Below are 11418 nucleotides of genomic sequence, written 5' to 3' on the forward strand. Positions count from 1 at the left end.
ATCCTACAACAAAATTAACGCTTATATAAGGTGAAAATTATATAATTTATCTCGATATTACTTTTATTCAATGTAAAATTTAATATGTTTCATTTTTCTTATGACTATCTGGACGTCATGTGAAATTTTCAACACACAATTTCCCATTAAATAGGTTTGGTCATCTAAAGAATTCAATTCAGAAACACAAACTTTAAAACTTATTTTCGGTCACTAACTAAAAACACTTATCTCAACACACCACAGAAACGTATTAAGTAGATTCAAGAACGAAAATTAACTATAATAATATCATCAAAATACCGCAAAGAGTTACATGTACAAACAAGTTACATTACATGGTACAGGCTGTAGAAGGAACAAGAAGGAACGAAAAGGACACACAGAGGTTTCGCTTTCAGTTCAGTCTCTCATCTTCTAGTGGTATGGCCTTTTTGTAGCTTACAGTTAGATACATCAAACAAAGGATACCATTTATTATAATTATTATTATTATTATAAAATATTATAATCGTGTAACGCCAGTTAGAACTATAACACGCATGTGACATTCTCGAACCCCCTAATAAGTTAACTAAATTAATAAATTAAAAAGCAACGATCATCTCCGTCGCCGTTATCTCCGTCGCTCCTCCGTTAACTTCTTCTTCCTCCTCCTCCGCTTCCCACATGAAGTGCGCATACGATCCCAGCACCGTACTGCATATAAAATTAATAAAAACAATTATTAATTATTATCGTTATTCCCTGTTTGGGTAAAATGTGAGATTGATTAATTCAGATTATAGATTATAAAATACCAATCATTAGGAGCGGCGTGAATGGCTTGGTCAAAGTAAGATTTGGCTCTATCTTCGTCTCTCTGCGTTTCCCAAATAAGCGTTCCGTAGAGAGAAAGCAATTCGCCATCGCCAGGGTTCGCGAGAATCGCTCTTCCGTAAAATTCCTCTGCTCTGACCGTGTCTTTCTCCACCTGTCAAAATTCAAATCGTTCACTCTCTCTCTCTCTCTTTTTTTTTTCTTATTCATCCAATGATTGGTTTGTTGGAGGAACGGTTTAACGCACCTCGTGGAGAAATTTGCCGTAGTTTCTCAGCAGAAGCGCGTCCGTCGGATTAGACCTCAACATTTCCTCGTAGTACGCGCCGATTTTCATCCTCTCGCCGCCGTTTCCGCCGGTGAGAGGCGCACCGCGGTGGAATCCACCGTCTCCTTCTCCGAATTGTAGATCCTCCGGCCGGATTCCGAGCTTGCGCGGAGCGGCGTCGGAGAGGAAGTCTTCTTCGTGAGGTACGATTGGTGAAAACGAGGGCGATCCGGTTCGGTTCAGATCCCGGCGAACGCCGAAATTCTCGTCGTCGCGCTCCGACGAGGATCTGCGGTTGTTGGAGTGGGAAGAATGGATTGAAAACCTGGGAGAATGCGCGTGGCTCTTGTCGCCGGAGAAGGAGGCTTGGCGCGTGAGTGAGACTCGCGGTGAACCGGGGAGAACCGTGTTCTGGACCGGCACGGAGCCGGTTCGGATGAGAGAAGCTTGCATAGTTTTTTTTATGAGACTCTTTAGGTTTGAGTGTGGAAAAGATCGATCACCCCTCACTTCTATAAAAGTGTTCAACGAACACCCTTTATGCATTGGGTGGTTAATGGTCATGGCTAAACACACGTAATTTTCTAAACGAATATTGGCCGTTGATCCGCTGAAAAGGTTGACCTTACTGGGCTCTAGATTACGACACGCGTCGGGATGCACGTGCACTTCTGAATTCTGATGCCAAATTATAGTATTTTTTGGGTACAGAAGTATTTAATTATTTATTACTATACAAGTTTTATTATCTTTTCAGTGTGAGAATTTAAGAATGTGTTTTTTGTAACACAAGCGTTCGTAGGAAAAGGCCCCTTTAAAATTGTTTTATGAAGGAAAAATTCGTTTTATTTTACTTCCTGCTTAAATTATAATTAAATGAAACAAGGAACAAAATACTTGAATGAACATTATAAGGTTATAAGCAGTGAATTGATCATGTAAAAAAACCCTAAATTGATTTAGTAGTTGATAATTTGATTAAAAATAATACAGGTTTTGAAAGTGGCTTTTCTATGGGAGGGAGGTGCTAAAACCACGGGAAGGGTGATTAAGTTTAGATATTACGCCACGTTGATAAAGAATCGCGTCATCAAAACAAGGTGAGGCTACCACATTACAATTTGCAAAAATTTACAGTGCAATTTACAAGTCTTATCCACTTTTTGTGAATCTTGTGAATGGGGCAAGCAAGGTAGAATTGTCAAACAAGTGACAAGAGTTCTATTTATATGATAATAATAATAATAATGAACAGATTAATCATTAAAAAGTGTTCCTATGTTAGTTTTATATTTGTGTGTATGTTCTTAGAATATATAATGTGAGAAACTTAGATAAACATCCATCATTTATTGTTCACGTCTTGAACTCAAGAAGGACTTGGTCTGAGAAGTGTGTTAAAAATAATTCAAGCCCCACATTGATTAAACTCTCACCCCTTGAATTAATTTTTGGGGTTCAATTAGGTCTCTCATATTATTCATTCTAAGATATCAATTACCCTTACCTTATCAATTCTATCTTAAGATTATCTCATGTCAATATAAGACTTGCGTATTTCCCAATATATGTTTTATTTTTTTCCGTGTTAGATAAATCACAGACAGAAATGCAGTAATGGTACGGTACAAGTGCTTTCCTTTCCTATGTTCTCAAATGGTTTTTCTAGCGAAAATGGTTTCGTCTGAAATACAGACAAAATCGAGTTGAAAAAGTCAATTTAGAAAGGAAATAGAAGGTTGCTTTTCTAACAGTGAACCAACCGGATAAGGTTCATCTCATTTTTGCTATACTCTGCCCTTGCCAGTATGGCAGTATTGATTATAAGCCAAGATGACATAATTTAAATTTTGTAGTAATACAAATAAATACACTTCATTTTTCGTTTTTGTTTCTGTAGAGAAGGAAATTTATCCTATTTCAAGTTAGGTAAATATATTACTAACTATCAATTAAAATTTATAATAACACTAACAAATAAATTTGAAGATGTATATTAATTTGATTTAATTATTTATACATGCAGAAACTTCTTTTTCTCTCTTTTTCAATAAAAAAAGATATATGTTTGGATTTTTATATAAAATACGATGCACGAATTTTAAGAAAAATTCAAATAGTTCCTAAATTTAATTTTGTCCCAAAAAAGTCTGTTTACACTATAAAACAAATACCCAGTTGCTGAAAATTTTAACAATGCATAGCCCCGTTTTGTCATGGGTGCACATGCATTGCATCTGCATGAAGTTACTTGGAAAGTGAGTCTGATATTTCTCCATTTGGGTAACACGTGTACTCACTGGCTCATGTGAGATCACATGATATAACATTCTATAAGGCATAAGCCCAACGAGTGCCACTTGGATATATTCACGTCGATTAACTTGATTTGAATTTTTTTCGACCAAAAAGCAAAAAACATTATTCGAATTTCATATACTCGCTTGGAAAAAAAATCAGCATATTTTAGAGTATTAATTATTAAAAAAAAATCAGCCCGAGTTATGTTTTAGTTTTGTTTTAAATACAATTTTAGTTCCTTAATAAATTGTGTTTTTCATTTGGATTTTCTTAAAATTATTTTTTATTTGGGTTCCGATTAAATTTTTTAGAGTATTAATTATTAAAAAAAGTAATACATATTTAAGAATTAATTATATCGGCATAAAAATAGTATTTTATAGTATAAAATAATATATACTATAATTTATCACTTTTTTAAAGACAAAAAAAATCAAACCAAATGGATTTAGTCTATGCCATAGTAAAAAAATATATTGATTGTAATTTTTATAATTCAATTATTCCTTGATTAAACTATGGGCCAAACGAAGTTATTGCATCGCTACAGGCCCAATCAAGTCATAGTCATCTGTTTAGCCCACCATAACCAAAAAAGGGAGATTGATTTTATTTTACGCACATGCGGCCCAGCGCATATAATTTATAAACCCTCAATTTATATTTTACAGTAACTTCTATTTTAAGAGTTTAATGATTATTATCTTCGCACATGATATCAGCTTTTCCTTTAGATGTTAAAAAATATATTTACCAATTATGAATATTTAAAAAAATAAAGAGTAATTATTTGATAAATTAAATCAATTTATTAAAAGTAATTAATTTTTTTAAAAATAACTATTTTTTTTATCTTATTACGTCTTTCTTCAGTATAAAAATTACTAATTATCTTACCACGACTTTTACTATGTTATTTTATATTTATAAATTCTTCCTCTTATTCTATATTAGTATAGTTTAGGTTTTTGTAAGTGTGTGTCTGTTGCTGATGATGCAATTGGGTTTAGAGAAGCCCATTGAGTTGGGCTTTTAAGAGTTAGTTCGGATAATAAATTTTTTATTTGTGATGTATATAATATTGAGTATAATTGAACATATTTTAAGAGATGAAACATCTTATTTTAAAATGAAAAAAATTAAATTTGAACCATATAATTATATATGAAGAATTAAGATTTAATATTAAAAGTCACATGATTTTTTAAGTGAGGACATGATATTAAATTTTGATTATTCATATTTAATTATATAATTTAAATTTAATTTTTTTTATTTTTATATAAGATATTTTTCTCTTGCATGATATCTTTTCGAGGGTAGAATGATTTTCTTTATTTCATTATATAATATCATAAGGATGGTGAATATAATAATTCACGAAATTTCATAATATAATAGCATAAGGATGGTGAGTTAACGAGACTCACTTTCACACCTCTACTTTTTAGCTTAGTTTTTACTCTCTTTCCGGAAAAGAAAAGAAAAGAAAAAAAAAACTGGTTGAAATGGAGAAGACTTGTAAAAAAAGGGGCTAGCCACTAGCAAGTTGCCGGTTTTGTCTTTCCTAAATACGAGGCCATCACAATTGAAAGATGCACTTTAAGGTTATAGTCCATTATGGACTGAGTTGTTGCATAGGTTATTTTTATTAAGATTTCAATTTCAATTAGGAAAAGGGAAAAGTTCCATGATGGCTGCATAACGGACCAAAACTTGCTTCAACATCTTCTTCTTTTTTTTTTCCACTTTCTTTTTGTAACCCTCTTAAGAAACGTTTGCTATTGTAATTGAATAATAAAAGTAGTTTCTAACAAAACAAATATCCAATAGTATAATGTGGTCAATATTTCCATGTACTTGAAAAATGTGATATTTTTATATGCAGTTTCTTATGACATGCTGTTTTCTCCAGAGTAATATTGATTATAGAACTTTTTTTGACAATATTTTTAATACATTTTTTTATTGAACCACGTCACTTGTTTTATTTTACACTTCGTCTTATTTCTCTATCTTACATATTGTTAAAATTTGTTGCGCAAATAACATTAGTCTTTTGTTTTGATTATTTTACTTGGTAACTGTTGGACTATTGGCTGCTACCTAACACACCTATTTTTTTTCATGGAACACCATGCTTGAACATACAACTCTAATAATTCTATACAAAATTAAAAAATACAACTCTAATATTTTCTTGTTGTCTAACGAATGGTTTCTCTTGTCGTAGGCGGGTTGTCGTATTAAGGACAGGCAATATGGGAAATTGAACAGAAAGAGAGTAATGTGTGAAGTTTCCTAAAATTTACTTCTTTCAATTAGATTATAAGAAAATATATATATATATATATATATATATATATATATATTGTATTTATTAAAAAAATTAATTAATTTTATTAAATTGTGTGATTTTTAATTAAAAAATAAATATTTTTCTTAAATTATCCTTGAAACTTGATACCAAACATAAAAAACTTTTTAATCTTATTAAATGTAAGGTCTTTTAAAGATAATTTCACTAAATAAGACACAAGTAGTTAAGATTTGAGATAAGAAAAAGAGAAATTTTTATTACTTATATTCAAGAATGAATGATTTATCGAATAGTTTATTTGACCATTATCTCAAATTTTTAAAGGAAGATAGAAAGATAAATTATTTTTATATAATAAGATTGTATACAATTTTTTTATAATCATGAGAGATAAAATGAAAAAGAAAAAAGAATTGTGTTATTTTTTTTTTGTTAGAAACCACGAGTATTTTTCAACTCATTGGTTTAAAGATTAATCTTTCTAGCCATACGTAACTATCATTAATTCAAGAAAATTTTGCAAACAAAGGATTTTAAACACCGAATCTTTCGCAAAATAAATCTCTTATATATGAATACAATATAATCTTACACCACAATGCTAACTTGAGTTCAAAGAATTATGGTATAAAATGGACAATGTGAGGAAGAAACAAAATATTTGCTAAATCTATTATTTTATTAGAAATAAAAATGTATTATTTAGAGAGTTAGATTCTCTCAAAGAAGATTTATCAATGGATAAGATTATGGCCATTGAAATATTTGGGCTTAATTAAGCATTTTACCATTCAATTATCATAATTTTACAAATTTTATTAATTAGGTTTTTTTTGCCAAATTTTATCATTCAAATTTTCAATTTTTATGCATTTCACTAGCAAAGTTTTTTCTTTTTAATTTTACCATCTAAGTTTTCATTTTTTGCTTTGTTCTATTATCATATAGCTAAGAAAACAACATTGTTTCACAAAAATTGAATTTTTTTTAGTGATTGGTCAACATTGGTAAAATGCACACAACTTGAAAACATAGGTGGTATAATTTGCAGAAAAAAAGGTTGGGGGATAAAATTTACAAAATAATGAAAATTGAGTAGTAAAATGAACAATTAAGTCAAATATTTAATGTTTTATAAATTCAATAAGAGCAACTGTCATTTTTAAAAGTTTTTGTAATCATGTATATTGTTCTTTAATCAAAAGAGTAAGAAGATAATGTTTAAAATGTACCATTAAGTGTTACATTTGAGAAAAAAATATTTTAAAATAAGTGTTGTATTTGACTTTTTAATGTAATATTAATTATTCTTTTTGACTAATATCTCTAATAAATGTCACTTTATTTTTTGAATCTAATATTTTATTATGCGTTCTTTCATCTATTTAATAAGGTTAATTTTATAAAATTGTTATTGTCTTTTTTTTGTTTATTAGTTTTTCATGATCTGACTAAAACATTTAGGACAACACTTATTTTGGAATAAAGAAAATATATTAAGATGTTTCATATGACAAGTGCTTTAAAATTGTGAACCTATTAAAAGGCTAAAACACACAACACTTACATGTTTTGAATAAAATAAAGGTTTAAATATCTTTTTAGTCCTTATAATTTATTATTTTTTGTTTTTCATTCTTAGAAAAATATTTTTTGTTTTGTCCTTGTAAATTATGCTTTTTTTCACTCTTCAAAACATTATCTAAAAATATTTTAAGGACTAAAAATAATAATTTTACAAGGACAAAAAACAAAAAAATATTAAATTACAATAACTAAAAAAATACTTAAATCTAGAATAAACAATACTCCCTCTATTCTTATATATAAGATCAAAATATATAATTCATCGAGATTAAGAAATGTAATTAATTTAATTGATTAAATTTATAATTTTTAAAAAAAATATCATTATTATATATATTTATCTCTCTTTTAATTGTCTGTAAATTTTCTTCCTTAAATTAGGACTATTTGTAATCTTAAAATAATCAATAAAAAAATTATCATAAATTGAATCTTATAAAACCTAACAAATATTATTTTAAATTTAAGTATTTTATATAGGAACAATAGTATATGTATTTTTTTTTAATATTTATAGGGATCAAAGACAGATATTATTCATTTATAATAATTTATGTACATTATTCAATCAATTGATTTAGACCTGTTTAATATAAATAATATCTTATGTCTTTTATAATTATTTTATAAAATTTTGATTATACAACGATACACACTTCATTTTAATTTTTAACAAAAATAGACCCCCTCTTGTATGCTGATGTGTGCACAGCCAAATCTAATATTTTATTATGTGTTCTTTCATCTATTTAATAAGGTTAATTTTATAAAATTGTTATTGTCTTTCTTTTGTTTATTAGTTTTTCTTGATCTGACTAAAACATTTAGGACAACACTTATTTTGAAATAAAGAAAATATATTAAAATGTTTCATATGACAACTGCTTTAAAATTGTGAACCTATTAAAAGGCTAGAACACATAACACTTACATGTTTTTAATAAAATAAAGGTTTAAATATCTTTTTAGTCCTTATAGTTTATTATTTTTTGTTTTGTCCTTGTAAATTATGCTTTTTTTCACTTTTCAAAACATTATCTAAAAATACTTTAAGGACTAAAAATAATAATTTTACAAGGACAAAAAACAAAAAAATATTAAATTACAAGGACTAAAAAAATACTTAAATCTAGAATAAACAATACTCCTTCTATTCCTATATATAAGATCAAAATACCTAATTCATCAAGATTAAGAAATGTAATTAATTTAGTTGATAACAATAAATTTATCTTAAATTTATAATTTTTTTAAAACTATCATTGTAATATATATTTATCTCTCTTTTAATTGTCTATAAATACATTCTCTTTCTTCTTTAAATTAGGAGTATTTGTAATCTAAAAATAATCAATACAAAAAATTATTATAAATTGAATCTTATAAAACCAAACAAATATTATTTTTAATTTGAGTATTTTATATAGGAACAATAATATATGTATTTTTTTTTATATTTGTAGGGGTCAAAGACAATATTATTCATTTATAATAATTTACGTACATTATTCAATCAATTGATTTAGACCTCTTTAATATAAATAATATCTTATATCTTTTATAATTATTTTATAAAATTTTGATTATACAACGATACATACTTCATTTTAACAAAAATAGACCCCCTCTTGTATGCTGATGTATGCACAGCCAAATCTGTACATTCTAACGCAATTTAAATTTTGTTGATACTCTATTAATATCTTTTAGGCCAAACACCTAGTGTTGAAACTTTGAACTTTTATTGTAGCCTATGTCTTCAAACTTTAGAGTGAGGAGACGCATACAAGTTAATTAACTCGTCAAGATCAGTTAAAAGTGAGCAAATAACAAGGCTAACGTGCCTAAAAAAAGTCTTAAGCCTTAAGATGAACAAATTATGAATTTTGATAAAAATAAATTTTATTAAAAAATTTAATTCGATGGTATATGTTTTAATAAAACAATTCTTATCTCTCAATTGAGATTTTCTTCGTGAAGAAAAAAAGGCTAAAAAATTAATCTCAAGAGTTTTTTTTTAACATAACATAGTTAAATACTTTCTCTAATATTTTTTATAAGTAGTATTAAAAATCACTTTTTTTCTCAAATATAAAAACACTAAATTATAATTTAGATTTTATTATAACTTTAAATTAGTGATTTTGTTTCCCTTATTTTTAAATTGAGATATTTAGTCTGTTAACATGATATTTATGTTGTAAGATATTAAATAAAATATTTTTTTAATAAAAATTGAACTCATGAAATTTTATTTAAAGATAAAATAATAAATTATTAACACATTTATTCATTTAGTTAAGTTTATAAATACAATTTTATATGTATCATTAATCAAGAATTATTTATTTTTTCAATTATAAATTAAAAAATATTTAATATACAAATATTTTTAATTTTATACTATTTTATATATTTTTTATTTTGAATAATTTAATTATTTTAATTTTGATTTTACACATTTATAATTAAATTTCAGAAATTAATATATAAACTATTTACATAAATTATTTGTAAATTGATTTTGATATACAAATTATTTTTACTCTAATTATATAAATCAATATAAACGCACCATTTAATATTTAAATTATATAAATTATGTAAATTTATTTTAACATGTAAATTATTTTTACTTTAATTATATGAATCAATAAAATTTTAATATTTAATTTTTTAAGAAACTTACAAATTGATATTTTAAATTTAATTATAAAAAATTATTTAGCAAATAATTTTTTTTATTTAAATTATATAATTCAAGAAAATTGGATAAATTATTTATATAAATTATTTTATGTAATTTATAAAAAATATGTAAACTTGTTTTTATATATAAATAAAAAAATTTAATCATAGAAAGTAATAATTTTTTAATTTTCTAGATTATTTAAATGTTATTTTAAATTCACGTAATTTTTATAAATTGCATAAAATAATTTTTGACATAATGTATATATTAGTTTATGTAATTGTTTTTAAAATTATAATAAAATAAGAGCAAATTTTTAATGTAATATTTTATTAATTTATATTAAAATACAATTTTGTAATAAGAATAAATACATGTAAAATTAAATGTTAAATGTTTTTTAAAATTTATATATTTTTATATTTTAAAAATAAATAACTCTCCAGTGATACATGTAAAATATTATTTATAACATTAACTAAATAAAATAAGTATCTTAATGGTTTATTTTTATTTTTAAATAAAAAGGTCATTAGTTCAACTTTAAATGATCAATTGGTGAAAGAATGAAAATAGTTTATTTCGAAAAATATGAATTTTAGAATAATTTATACAATCTGTTTAATTAAACTTCCTTAATAATAAAAAGTAGTTTAGGAAATAATTTTTTCATTTTAAAATAATTCAATTTAATAAAATTAACTAGCTATTTTTTAAATAAATGTGAAATCTATTTTTTTTATTATGATGAAAACTGAAGGCTACTATATCGTTGAAAAAATTGTGTTTGATTGCGTATTCCTATCAATAATTACTCCTACATCATTATGCAATTAATGATAAGAAAGATAATGATAACCTTCCGAATAAGTACATCATTTTTGTTTCTTTGGGATACTATGCTGCCTGTACAATTTAAATCCCTTATTTAAAAGTATATTTAGGTTTTTGAGTGGTAGTTAGATACTTAGATTTGTGTCTAGTCACGCACACTCCCAACAAACTGCATTTATCATTGTTCAAAAAATGTAAATTATATCAAATTCAACGTGATATATCAATAAATGGAGCATAGTTCATATTTAAAAAAAATTAGAAGTCTTTCTAATACAAAAATATCTATATCAAGATGTTAAAATAAATACAACAGGTGTGCTGATCTATACATAAAATAACCAGATAATTTTACTAATAATCTTTATTATAAAAAATTAATAATTTTCAAAAAATCAACTTGTTTTTAGACTATCAGTAGACTCTAATTACTTATCATTATTGAAAGAGCATTTAAAGGCAAATTTCTTTTTTAAACAATTAATTAAAAGAGCATTTGTCTCAGGGGTGTGCGCGTGTCCATCTATCAAACTACAGCTACCTCCTTCCTACTTATCTACCCCCCACACTCTTTCAATGCTATTTATAAACACAACT

The 11418-nt window shown here is 25.7% G+C and overlaps 1 protein-coding gene across 1 annotated transcript; it reads right to left on the bottom strand.

Moving 5' to 3' along the window:
• Positions 1 to 258: 258 nt before the first annotated feature.
• On the bottom strand, positions 259 to 1621 carry LOC114408734. Its single transcript, XM_028371888.1, has 3 exons — positions 1067 to 1621; positions 801 to 973; positions 259 to 699 (listed from the first exon to the last, which is right to left on the bottom strand). Exons 1-3 carry the CDS (start codon positions 1538 to 1540, stop codon positions 588 to 590), a joined length of 759 nt encoding a protein of 252 aa, XP_028227689.1. The 5' UTR covers positions 1541 to 1621; the 3' UTR covers positions 259 to 587.
• Positions 1622 to 11418: the final 9797 nt, after the last annotated feature.

The sequence above is a fragment of the Glycine soja genome, chromosome 1 (assembly GCF_004193775.1).
Source record: "Glycine soja cultivar W05 chromosome 1, ASM419377v2, whole genome shotgun sequence".
Classification (NCBI taxonomy): domain Eukaryota; kingdom Viridiplantae; phylum Streptophyta; class Magnoliopsida; order Fabales; family Fabaceae; genus Glycine; species Glycine soja.